We start from the raw sequence: 13,697 nt of genomic DNA, 5'->3' as shown, positions 1-13,697 counted from the left end.
ATGTAAAGCTCAGCCTTCAAAATTTAAAGCTAAGAAAACTGATGTTTATTATTAGATTGTATCATTAAACTGCTAATAGGTAGTGAGGAATGGTTCTGGGTTTTACTGCCAGACTTCTTAAAGATATGAAATTCTGTTCAGGAAACTGTCACTACACAGACCTTTCTTTTTTTTCATTTTATTTTCAGACATTCCTTTAGAATAAACTATTTGAGAATTTGAACAGGTCTATTTGTAAGAAAATGAAAGTAACTGTAAGAATAAGGAGAATTTCTTTTTGGTCAGTTTGTGCCACCCCCCCAGTGTCTTTTCAACCAAGAGTCAAATATAACTAGGTGTTGGTAGTTTAGAGGCTCTGAAATGTTACGAAGTGTAAACAGCCTTCTTCTTTAGGTTGGTGTGGTCCAGGATCATCCCACTTGTGACGCTTAGCATCACCGTGGCTTGGCTCTTGCAGAGCTCTGTTGTGTCTAGTTTCATAAGTCCCCCAGTCTTCTGTTTTCTGTAGCTTGTTTTCCATTTTCCAATGAGTTGGAAATATGCCACTCATTCATTCATGCATATACTCAAGTATTTTGTGAGCACTTGTGGTTTGGGGCTGGCACTGTTTAGCACTGGGTATATAGCAGTGGAAAAAAGCAAATCAGATCCTTGCCCTTATGGGAAACAAAGAAAGGAACATGTGCAAGGAGGGGGCTACTAGAGTCATTATAGTCGATTTACTTGTTAAAGGTGCTTGATCATAAAAATAAAGCAGAACATTGAAGAATTGGGGGAAAAAAGCTGCAGAGGACCAAGCTATATATAGTTATGGTATATTTAATGAATGTGGAGATTTCCTTCTTTTCAAAAAATAACTGCTGCTTCTGTGTTCCTGATCCCGTGGTGGGTGCTATTGTTGTTACTGCTCCTCACCTAATGCACTGAGTGCTTACTGTGCCACAGGCTTTGCACTCAGTGCTTTTGTGTATTGAATCCTGTAAAGTAGGTGTTAACACCAGTCTGTTTTACTCATGAGAATAACAGGACCAGGGAGGTTAACTACACTCAACTAGTAAGTGGTAGAGCCTTGGTTTAGATCAGGATTGGTAGGTATTAGGTATTGCAAGCTGAATAATCTTTATTTTTTTTTTTATTATAACATGGAAGACTTTTGCGCTTATGTTATTGCTTCATTTTTCATTAACTTGCTGAACTTCATAGTTCCAAAGTTGAGCTACTTTTAACTCCATTTATAATTAAAACTTATGCCATATGCAAGTAAACTCAGAAAAAATGTTATCAAAGTGAATAATACTTTAAAATTTGATATACCAATTGTGGAAGATTTGAGAAGCTTTAGTTATGTAGAACTCACTTTATGTCCAAGAACTAATAATTAAAAATGTGAATTTTACACTAGTTTTAGGTATGTATATGAAGTGCCTGGCACAGTGTTTGCATATAGCAGGTGATCTGTAAATTATAGTAGTTGTTATTTTTTGTTTCCACCTCACTTGTTATCTAAGTAATGCCTTTTGCTTACAAGTGATAGGCTGGTAGAAATGCTTTATGTGCCTTGTTTTCTGATCTGGTACAGTAACGTCAGCAGTTGTCAGCATGCTGTCCTTATGGGGACCATTTTGTTTCTCATGTTGCTTTCCTTTTATATAACTCCAGGATTTATTTGGGTAAAAGTATATTTGCCTCTGTTATTTATCTTTATTCAAGACATAAGTTTACACAGGTTTAATTTTTAGGGGGAAAAGCATTATCACTTTGGAATGTATTTTACAAACTGATTTTATCTGTTAGAATCGATTTGTGAGAATTTCAGAGTATCAAGGTGATACAGCAATTTAAAACTAGTATCCAAAAGTTTTTTTTTCTTTTCAAGAATCCTTTTTAAAACTGAAATTTGATAGACTAGTATTGAGTTCAATTTGGTTCTCATCATTCCCACTTAGGAAGTAGATTGCACTCAGAATTTCACTTATACCAACATACCAATTTTGCTTTTTCTTTTTATAGCATCACTTATAACTTCAGGGATACGATGGTATAGAGGGGTTTTTCTCTCCAAGAAGAAAAGGCAATCAAAATCTTTGTCCATGAGATTAGCCTAAAATGTACTCTCGCTCAGTGATTACTTAGAACCTTTATGGGCCCAGGCACACCTTTATCATGCACAGGAGAGAGGTTGAAGTGGATTGCAGCTTAGTATGATCTAATTGTATGATGAGGTTGATAGACCTAATGCAGTCAGATGCTTCATTAGTAGAATTAGTGTTGGTTGGGAATCTTGGGAGGTGAGGTTCCGCTGTCTTACTTTGCTGGACCACATCTGCAGTGTTAATATTTGGTTTGGAGCTAAGGGGCGAATTGGAGTCATCCCACAAGTGAGAAACCCTCCTCCTGAAAGGTCTGGCCATTTTTGCAGATAAAGATTGTTGGGAAATGAGAGATTCACGGGGAGGAAAGATCTTTTAATAGTATTTGTATTTCCTGCGGTGATGTCAGGTCCATGAGATCGGGGACTGGTCCTTGTCAGTGCTGTGCCTCGCACAGTGCCTCGCATAGAGTCAATAAATAGCGGACTCAGTTTGGATGGGAGGATGATGGTTACCTTCAAATATTTGTCTTATAGATGGCTTTTAATTAGATGTATTACTTCTATCTCCAGAGGGCAGATGGAGTCACCAGGGATAGAATATTTAGTTGGGCAGATTTCAATTTGACATAAGAAGAACTTAGTGAAAACTAATTTAGCAGTTAGATTGATTAACCTCTTGGTATATTTGAATTCTCTTCTTTAAATGCTTGGATAAAGGCTGCATGAGGATTTATTAGAAAATGTACCTGCTATTGATAAATTTTAGGCCAAGATGACTTCAGCTACTAACTCTGTGGCTGTTTCTATCTTTTTATTTAAGTATTCCATTAAACACATGATGTCAACTATTAAAATATTTTTTTTTTTCTAAGTTAGAACTTTGTTGTCTTTTCAGACTGAAGCAAAGCAAAGAACTGGATGCAGAGAAGGCTTTTGCCAACGAGCAGTTGACCAGAGCTATCCTTCGTGAGAGGATATCAAATGAGGAGGAGCGTGCGAAGGCAAAGCACCTGGTGAGCATGGAAGATTTAGTGGGAAGGTCTTGTCTACAAGGAAACTGCTGATGTTTGGGAGAAGCTTGCCAACTCCCAATGTGGATGATATTCATGCTCTCTTTGCTTAGATTTTCTTTATCTTTGCCTTTTATAAGTGGCTGACACTTTGCTGACATTAGCCATCAAGGACTCTAAGGCAGGTGTAATGAGAGTTATTGAAGAAAAGATCAACACAGAGACACAGGCATCTTACCTGAGGGATATTGTTTGCTTGTTCCCACCCGAGTTGTATTTGAAACCTCTGGGATGAGAGCCTAGCTTAGTCCTCTCCTTGCTGGCAGCCACTAGATGCTAGCTGGGAAGACTCCCGCGGAGGTGAGTAAGGTTTGATCCATCACTTTCTGGACTTCAGAAAGGGGAACCATTTTTTATTAGAAAGGAAATAATTTTTTCAAAGAAAATATGTTTTTAGAAATTTAAAGATTACATAAATATCTTTAAAAATGATTATTAGTAGCAGAAAATTTAAGAGGCACCCTTAAATCTGCCACTCTCACATAACCACAGTTTACCCTGAGGTGTTTCCCTCTAGACAGTTTCTATTCCTAGGTCTGTTACCTATTGAAGACTTTGGATAGTGCTGTACATAGTGTTTACATCATGAACATACTCTTTATATCACGAACATGTGGTTATTAATGGCTGAACAGTAGTGTCTTCTGCATGCAACGTGATTGGTTGGACATCTTCCTGTTGTTAAAAAAAAGTGGAGCTGTTCTGGGTGAAGCCTGGGGTCCTGACTACTCAGTGCTCACTTTAGCCTTCCTAGAAACCCTCGTGTCATTTCCCGGTCTTCTCAATGGAATACGGTTGGGAACTCATTGGAGAGAGAAATGTAACCATATAGCGGAGAGCTTGGGATGTAAGACTCAGGGGATGTCCCTAGTCCAGCGGGCAGCTGGGGATTGTTAACCAATTAATCAGAAAAGAGTCAGTTTCTGTTCTCCTGTTCTTTCTCTTGGTCCTTTCTTTGAGAGGCTAACCTACGAGCAGTTGCCAGTAGAGAAAATAGGAAGCCAGTGTGTACTGAATCCGTTTCTTCAGTGACTAATTGAGGATCCAGGCTACATGGGTGGGCAGTAAACCAGAACAGAGGTGATGGACTAAGAAAGGAAGGTGTAGGGTCTGGTCAGCGCCCCTGTGAGGACACACACATTGAGTGGAACTGAGGCCTAGAGAGGTGGAAGGAGTCATTCGTTGTGAATGGGGGATAATTTCAGAATTAAAAGTGTTAGGTGTTGAGTAATTTAATTATGACATCTGTTGTGCTCCTGAGTTTGAGGGTTTTTTGGGGAAGTTGAAAACATGTCGGGCCCATGCGTCAAGGGTCATTCCCATGAATGTTACAGCCTCCCAATTGGAAGGCCAGGGATGGAGAGGAGCGAGTTTAATAGTGCTTGTGGTGGAGGGTGGCGGATGGGGGTTTCGGAGCAAGCTTCGAGGCTTCTAGTGGGCAGAGGGCCCCTTGTTTCTCATTTTTATTTGTGTACCACCTCTTACCTCTTCTCTTTGAAGCATTCTTTTCTCTACTTCTTTTGGTCTAAATTCGAACATGTTACCTTATTCTTTTATTTCAGGGAGATAAGCAAGATTAAGATTTAAAAAAAAAACTCATTAAACACACTTGCACATGAGAAGGCATAAAAAGAGAGTTTTCACAAGAAATGTGAAAATAAAGAAAAATTTCTTAAGTCACAGTAACTAGAATATTATGTAATGTAGTTGGGTTGGAGCAGTGTATCTTCACCACATATTTTCCTTGTACCTTATAAATCCTCTCTATTTCCTATCTATATATTTTTGTTTTTAGGTTAAACATAAGAAGTTGGCATTATATATTCTTTTTTGCAGATCTCTTCTTTATTGATTCTGGAGTCATACGGTAGGGGTGGCAAATGACTGACAGCTCCTTAATTGCAGCATCTGTCATAAGTTGGCCAAACAGAGTCCTCGAAGGACGTTGGGACTAAAAGTAGAATTTATGCAGTAGCATTATAGTTGATCCAGAGGCTCCTGTTCTGGCTTGAGGATTCTCAGATATTGAAGTATAGTTCTTGGCCACAACAACACGGCTGCCTGCAGCAGTTTGGGTACCTGGTGACTCCCAACTGGTTTCACCTTTATTGTTATCACTCATTATTACAGAAGACATGCATATTTGTTGGGTAAAGACCAGGAAATAAATACAAACACAATAAAATCAATTAGATTACCGTTATCCAGAGATAATTACTATTAACTTTCTGGTTTATTGTTTTATATTCCTTTTCACATTGCACTAAGTCTGTATAAAACATTTATGCTAATATGTATATTTGTATTTCTCCAAACATAGATAGTAGTATATGTAGTTTTATGTAACTCTTATAGTAACTTTCATATTGAAAAATATTTAGACTATTTAAGGCCTTTCTATACCAATAAATATGTATTTGCATGATTCCTTTTAATGGTTGAGTGTATTTCACTGAATTTTCCTCTGATTATTAAAATAATACAGGGATAAACGTTTAAAGTTACTAAGGGATCATCTTATGTGTTAGGATGACTGCGGTTAAGGTTACCAGTAAGGTATCTCAGGGAACTGCTCAAATGTTCTGTGGCAGCCTGAATGGAGTGGAGATTTAGGGGAGAGTGGATACATGAATATGTGTGGCTGAGTCCCATTGCTGTTCAGCTGAAACTATGACAACATTGTTAATTGGCCCTACCCAATACAAAATAAAAGGTTTTTTTTTTTTTTTTTTTTTTTTTAAAGATAGTAACAAGTATTGGCAAGGATGTTCTGAGAATGTAAAATGGTACAGTCACTTTGGAAAATAGTATGGTGGTTCCTCAAGAAAAGTAAAACTAGAATCATCATATGATTCAGCAGTCCACTCTTCTGGCATGTGTGCATGCTCAGTGCCTCAGTCATGTCTGACTCTTTGCAACCCCATGGACTGTCCTTGGGATTCTCCAGGCAAGAACACTGGAGTGGCTTGCCATTTCCTCCAAGGGATCTTCCCTACCCAGGGATTGAACGTGCATTTCCTGTGGCTCCTGCGTTGGCAGATGAATTTTTTTTTTTTTTTTTTTTTTAACTGCTTGAGCCACCTGGGAGGCCCCACTCTTCTGGTTCTTTATCCAAAAGAACTAAAAGCAGGACATTGAAGAGATATTTGTATATCCGTGTCCATTGCAACATTATTCATAATAGCCAAGAGGTGGAAGAAATCTACATGTTCCTCAGTAGATTAATGCATAAACAAAATTGTCATATACTTATGATGGAGTGTTATTCAGCCTTTAAAAGGAGGGAAATTCTAACGTATCATGCAGTTTAGATGAACCTTGCGGACATTATGCTAAGTGAAATAAACCAGTCACAGAAAGGTAAATACTGTGTGATTCCGATCGTGTGAAGCATCTAGTCACATTCAGAGACAGAAGGCAGCAGGGTGGTTTCAAGGGGCTGAGTGGAAGGAAGAGTGGTGAGCCCTTTCTAATGGGTCTGGAGTCTTAGTTTTGCAGGATGAAAAGAGTTCTGGAGATTGGTTTTGCAGCAGTCTGAATGCACTTTATACTCCAAAGCTATACACTTCTAGTTATTAAGATGGTAAGTTTTAGATTATGTGTATTTTACCATAATTACACCTCATGAAAATGGTGTAAAGGAAATGCCTAAGGAACTAGCATTGCTGCATGTATAGTTCATGTTCGAGGGTGTAAAGTTCCTTCTGCCCCTCCGCCCCTGCCTGCCACGTACACAGAGTCTGCATCTCCCCATCCTGTAGGACGTGTGCTGGGGACACGACTTCAAGTCTGTATCGTCCATCAGTGCCTTGATCCCCAAGCTGTGGCAGTGGCGTCCTCAGAACCCGAGACTCCTGTGAGAGTCACCCAGGACCATTAGCATTGTTCTGCTGAGTGCTGGACCCCCACGGCTGCCATTCTTAACCCCAGTAAATGGGACTCTTGAGTGATGGCCAAACATTGGTGTCTTCCTCTTTATTTAGAACCCAAATATTGCAGCCAGCAAGAGAATAAAGCTTGGATTTCTCACTTTGGAAGGAATTGGAAAGCTGTCTTTCAGTAGAACTAGGGGGAAGGATAAAAACCCCAAACTGACGCCTTGTTGGTGCTGTGAATAAAACTCCTCTTCCCCCTTTCCATCCTCCGCCCACACGCGGATGACATTTAGATCGCTGTCTCCTTAGATGCGAGTCCAGGCCGTTTCTTCCCACAGTTGTTGTAGCAGCTAGCTTTATTGAAGCTCTTTGAAAAGCAAAGTCATGATGGCCCTGTTGTTGAAGTTTTAAAATAGGATCAGATGAAAACTTTCCTTTTTGGAAGGATTGCGTTAGCTGGAGAAGCCACGGGTCCTGCTCTCGATTCACTAAGTGCGTACCAGTCCCTCACCCTCTACCTCTCACAGACAGGGACCAGCATTTTTATCAGCTGATTCTACCCAGAGGTTTTGGGAAAGAACTTCACTGATAATTTTATCTGCTTGAAAATGTTAACTAAAGTTCAAGTGAAAGGATTGTGGCTTAGGAGCAGGAAAGCAACTCTGTAAAGAAAGACCGATTAAAAGGACTAAGCTGGGAAACCTGAAAGTTAATGTGACTTGCCATTTGTGTGTCTCTGAGATCCCGTACATCTAAACCTAATTATTTGCTGTGTCATTAATTTTTTTTTAATTAAAGAATAAGGACTTTGCATTTACATTTTTTTAAGATGCCAATTAACATTTTGTTTCACTCCTTTCTGTTGTATTAAACTGTGCTGGTTTGACATTAGTCATTTCTGTTTACAACTATAGAACTGTAGTATTTTTCTTATTTCTTTTTGAATCTAAACTTGAAAAGAAGCCACAGTTTACTTAAGGAAATAGTTGCTTAAATATTTTGGAGCTTATAAAGCTAAATGTGAAAGAGTTTCCTGCATTTTTGGGGCAGATGTTTTATTGAGGGCTTACTATATGAAAAACGTGGTGCTGGATACTGAGGCTATATGAATGAAAAAGACAAAATCCATAAGGAATTCACACTGCAGTGTGGGAGACAGATACATGAAAAATAATGTTAAAAAGTGCCAAATCTGTGATAGAGCCTTGCTACTTATATCCTTATGAGAATTCTCACTTCAGTGAAAGCAGAGACTGACTTTCTTGTAACCATTTTGTATCTGCATTCACACATTTGAAAGCCTAATACATACTGGAGCCTGACAAAGAGTAGAGAGTCAATAAATGCTTGCCGATTTCATAAGTGAGGAATTGAGTCTACTCAGGTTGTGGAAGGAGAAGGCAATGGCACCCCACTCCAGTACTCTTGCCTGGAAAATCCCATGGACAGAGGAGCCTGGTAGGCTGCAGTCCATGGGGTCGCTAAGAGTCAGACACTACTGAGCGACTTCCCTTTCATTTTTCGCTTTCATGCATTGGAGAAGGAAATGGCAACCCACTCAGGTATTCTTGCCTGGAGAATCCCAGGGACAGAGGAGCCTAGTAGGCTGCCATCTATGGGGTCGCACAGAGTTGGACACGACTGAAGCAACTTAGTAGCAGTAGCAGCAGCAGCAGCAGCAGCAGCAGGTTTTGGAAATGGGAGGAGAGAAAGTAGGGAAGATGAGAAAAGATTTCCTAGAGACGTGATACCAGAGTGGAATGTTGGAGTAGGAATTGCCTGTGTGGTTGAGGAGTAGGGATGGTTCAGCCTACAGTAGTTGCCAGTAAAGCATGGAAGCCTGGGGGCACTGGAACACCACAGGAGCTAATGAGTGGTAAGTAAGGGGGAGGAGTGTTGAGAGATGAGGCAGAAGAAGTTGGCAGAGCTAAAATCACGAGGCACATGTATGCAATCCAGAGACCGCTGGACTGTATACATGCAAAGGTTTGATGTGCAGTGGTTAGATGGGCATTTTGATAGTTCTGTATTGAAGGGTGCAAGATGGACTAGAGGAGGGAATGAATGGAAAGAGATCATTCTTTTCTGTGGTCCCCGCCATCACACATTTATGGAACACCTGGTGTATGCTAGGTCACATCAGTTGCTGGGGGTGCAAAGATAGATTAGATTTGATCACTTTTCCTGAGTTTGCCTTCTTCAGTCGAGTATAAGCTGGGTGGGGAAGGTCATTCTTAACTTGAAATTTTTTTTTTCTCCTGGTAAAATTTTTGAATTTGTAAAACCTCATAGTGTTTAGAAAAAAGCATAAAAATTAGGGTAAGTGAATGCATAAATTTAGTTTTTGGAAATTTAAGCTACTGTTTCTCCAAAATGCCACTTTTTATCCCGTTTCCCTTTTGTCTGAAATGCACTAGTGAAGCAATCAAGAAGAATTGATTAATTTTGTGCTATGTGCTTTTCACTTCTGTGTTTTATTTGTGCTTCAAACTGTGACAGTTGAAATTTCGTGGTTAAAGAGAAAAAGGTTTTGAATTTGGGGCTGGAGGAAAATGACTAAAGGAAGTAGATAAGAATACTGCTGCTGCCCAAGTTTATAAGTGAGGGTCCTCCCAAGAGCAGAGGTTACCATTGGGATTGTAATTTTGAAATGATCAACAGGGTTCATGTTCAAAAGTTCTGTGTTGAAGAAAGTTAAGAGTGATCACTTGGGGCTTTTAGTGTCATTAAAATTAACCAGTGAATGAAGCTGCAGTGTAGCACCAGTTATTCTGGGTTCTTTTGTTGGACACTTAATCCTTTTAAAAAAAATGTTTGGTCTTTTTTGTGGTGCAATTTAGTACTTCAGTTATAATCTCTATTAACACACTCCCTCTGATTATATATGCCCTGGGCTGGTTTTTCTTGCTATAGACACGAATCCCCAGTTGTTCTGACATGCATGGAGTATTCGTTTGCTTTGAATGCTAAAAATGAAGTTAATGACTTTGAGCTTTCACTTTTGGGGACTATTTAAATACTGAATTTCTGTTCTGTGTCAGAAATTTAAGCCATTTAGGCATAAGATAATTTCCTTGGTGTTACTGGTGAGAATGGGACCTAGGATCTGTCTGCAAGCCCATTTCTTCCTGTCTCTCGCTCAGTTCCTATCTGACCAGGAAATTTAAAGGGCAGCAGCCCTCGGGACAGGTGGGAGCAGAGGCGTGCAGCATCATTTTGCCTCCTGTGTAAATATTTGAATTCAGCAGGCCAGGACAAAGCCTCCATCTCCTGTCTTCTCCCTCGTGTGCTTCGTTTTCTGGTGTGGTCTTTGCCTCCTGTGTGTGTTAAAGCAGCACGCTGTTGTCAGCTGAAATGCATACAGCCCTGTGAAGAAATTATTAGGAAGAGATTTTTAGTCAGATATTCCATGGAATGCCAGGCCAGATCTTGGTACCTTTTTTTTGCCACAGTAGTAGAAAAAGAGAAACAAGTTTTGTCTTAGTATGCCAGCCTTATCTTTATGTTAAGAGCCCAGAAAGAATAGGACTACTATTGCAGATTTCAGCATTGCGCGCGCGCATGTTTGTGTGTGTGTGTGTGTGTGTGTGTGTGTGTGTGTATGTATGTGTATGTGTGCGTGCACTCAATCATGTCTGACTCTTTGCAACTCCATGGACTGTAGCCCGCCAGGCTCCTCTGTCCATGGGATTTTTCAGGTAAGAATGCTGGAGTGTCTTAACCAGATGAATGTATTTCTCAAATGTATGTAGTCAGACCCTTTCCTCATCAGGATTTGCAGGAATACACATGCTCGTAACATTACCATCTAGTCCGAGAGAAGCCTCTTGTCATGCTGAGCAGATACTGGGGGGCCTGGAGGAGAGAATGGCTGAACATTGTTCTGAAAGTGGAGATTAAATCTCACTGTCAAGGCTGGCGAGTCTGTCCAGTGAGCACATTGTAGAGGTGACTGCAGTTTGCTGGTGTTGCATTTTTTCCCCAAGGAACTATCACAGTTTGTGTGACCTGTTGACAGAAGGATTAGAGAGGATCTGAGGAAAATGCGGTTGATGTTCTTGTCAACAAGTAGTTGTACTTAAAGACAGCTATAAGGAGCACCTCTGCTTAAAAGGTGCTGTCATACTGTCATTCTAAATGCACTTTGCAAATTCATCAAGTTGCTTGCACAGTGGTTGGCTCAGGTTGACTCCTGTTGAGTGGTGTCATATGTGGTCACCCTGCCATAAATAGCTTATCGACATCCCATCAGGTGGGTCATTATGGGTGTCAAGGTGAGGTATGGAGAGCACTGAGTAAAAATCCATAGGTAACTAAGGTGCAAATGGTTGGTTATTATTCCATCTCTTTATAGTGCCCTGGCATTTATTGTTAACTTATTTGCTTCACTGCCTGGTCTGAGATGAACTGTCATTAGGGCCTTGGAATGTTATTAAACTGAGATCATAATCTCTTTTCCTACTGAAGAGGCTGAGAAATATGGCCCTCAGTATTTGCTTTAACCTGTGACAGATTAAAAGTTGAACAGAAGCATAATGAACTCCATCAGTCCTTCCAAATCCCAAAGAGGAGTGCTTTGCACATTGTTTTGAATGAGACTCTAAGGCCAATGGGGTTGGTTTTGTTCAGAAGCATCCTTTTCAGTCCATCTCCCTGGCAGGCTTGAGGACTGTCAGTTCTCATACAGCCGTGGAGAATTGCTTTCAACCTGTGGGACGTGGACCTCTGGTTTAGTGAATGCAGTAGTAAATTGAAGAGCAGTAGTGTTTACTAGGTGACATACCATGGTGGAGTGAGGTCTGCTTCGTTTTTGCTTACTGACATTAAGTTCTTCACAGTGCTGAACATTCTGGGGTCAGTGTGTATTTACTTCTTTTATGTATTCCTGCCTTTATTGCATAGATATGATTCCTAAATGGGACTGAGTTATGTTCTTTCTGTGTTTCTTGATGTTTTGAACTGTGCCCTGCTTTGGTGGGTATAAGGGTTTATTTTTATGGAGCCCGGGGTTATTCCCTTCACCATAAAGACATTCAACATTTTGTTCCAGTGTGGCTCTCTCCACCATTTTCTTTACTAACTATATTTTAAGGATGACTTCTCCTGAAAAATACCAAGGGGCAGAATTACCAAATGAAGTAAGGCCTGCATTCTCTAGAGAGCAGGAATCTGTTTACAAACCTGCAGTATTTATTACATACCTCATTTAGCTCATTCATCATTTTAATAGAAAAATGAGTCATTTTAGATGATTCTGAAATAATTCGAGGTAAGCTACATAGCCCCAGGCAGAATATGATTTCCTCAGCCACCAAGCTGTTTTCAAAAGAAATAAAATGGAATGATCAGCACCAATAATTTATGATTACTTGTGGTAAACTTATCAGATGTCTTCATTGTCATAGAAATTGGTTGAGATTAAAAGTTCAGAGGAGTTTTCTAGCAAACTTCTGCCAGTTCTTCCATCTTTCATGACAAATGGCTGCAAGGTTCTGTACTTAGCTGTGTGTTTAAATACTCTCTGCCTGTTTAAAACACTGTAAATTTAATTCCAGATTTGTGTTTAATAGTCTCCTGATAAGAAAGAACACAAGTCAGTGTCACAGGGCCAGTTTTATTGAAGATTATTATAAACCTATTTGTGTACATTTCTGTTCAGGCATTAAGCATTAATCCTTTTCTTTTCCTTAACCTGTCTGATTCTCAGGAACACAGCTAGCTGATGGCCTGGAACTATAACTCTGAAACCAAAATGAGTCACGGAGTATTTCTAGATTGTGCCATAATGCTCACAGCCTTTGTTAATAAATCAGCACCATGAAAACAGTTGGTACTTATTTCTCGTGTTCTTTGTTTAACCAAGACTTTTCAAATCCAGCGTCTTATTTGGTGTTAATAAATGCTTGATAGAAGTAGGACAGCTAATCATTCCTGTTTCTAAGGGACTGTAAACCTAAAGTGTGCACAACGTAACAGCCAGTGCTGCAGATTCGACCTCCGCTGCCTCAGTGATCTTATTTGGGGCACAGTTTAGTTATTATTACTTTTTTTTTTTTTTTTTTGGTGTGAGGGGGACCTTCCCCGGTGGCTCAAATAGTAAAGACTCTGCCTGCAATACAGAAGACCTGAGTGGGATCCCTGGGTTGGAAGGATCCCCTGGAGGAGGAGATGGCAACCCACTCCAGCCTTCTTGCCAACCTGAATATGTTCTTAGCCTGAAGTGAATTGGACCCACCGTATTGGCCTTGGTCCCACTGTAGACAGGGTGAGAGCACTTTGAGGGATAGGCACATGGACAAAGAAGAAATTACCACAGACATAAATGAAAACAGGCATCCAGAAACCACACGTATGATGAGCGCACACAGGACTAAAAACATCACAGCGTGGTGGGCCTACTCATCAGAGAGGCCGGCAGCCATGGTCATAAGCCTGGTGTGCTTCTGCCTGTGAAATAAGTAGCATATGCATAATCATAACACTGTTGGGGGTTGATAATCTGTTTAAGAGCATGGAATGTAGCAATACACATTGCAACTAAAGTTTCCATCTAGGCCATTGTGAACTGAAATAGTTTCTCAGTAGTCCAGAAAAATTCTCACCTGTGAATCTGCGTTGCAAAGGATACTGGTTAAATGAAGTGTTTTTGTGTACTTTTAT

At 40.1% G+C, this 13,697-nt stretch overlaps 1 protein-coding gene across 3 annotated transcripts in view; it reads left to right on the top strand.

The window, feature by feature from the left end:
• The window catches only part of CHCHD3 (coiled-coil-helix-coiled-coil-helix domain containing 3), a 287,018-nt gene that overhangs the window by 99,269 nt on the left and 174,052 nt on the right, over window positions 1-13,697 (top strand). For all 3 annotated transcript variants that reach the window (XM_055590948.1, XM_055590950.1, XM_055590949.1), the window contains exon 4: window positions 2,988-3,105. In XM_055590948.1, the coding sequence (XP_055446923.1) occupies window positions 2,988-3,105 (118 nt within the window). The remainder of the gene's footprint in view (window positions 1-2,987; window positions 3,106-13,697) is intronic.

This window comes from Bubalus kerabau, chromosome 8 (genome assembly GCF_029407905.1).
Source record: "Bubalus kerabau isolate K-KA32 ecotype Philippines breed swamp buffalo chromosome 8, PCC_UOA_SB_1v2, whole genome shotgun sequence".
In the NCBI taxonomy this organism is placed as follows: domain Eukaryota; kingdom Metazoa; phylum Chordata; class Mammalia; order Artiodactyla; family Bovidae; genus Bubalus; species Bubalus kerabau.
This window is presented reverse-complemented; position numbering and strand designations above follow the sequence as displayed.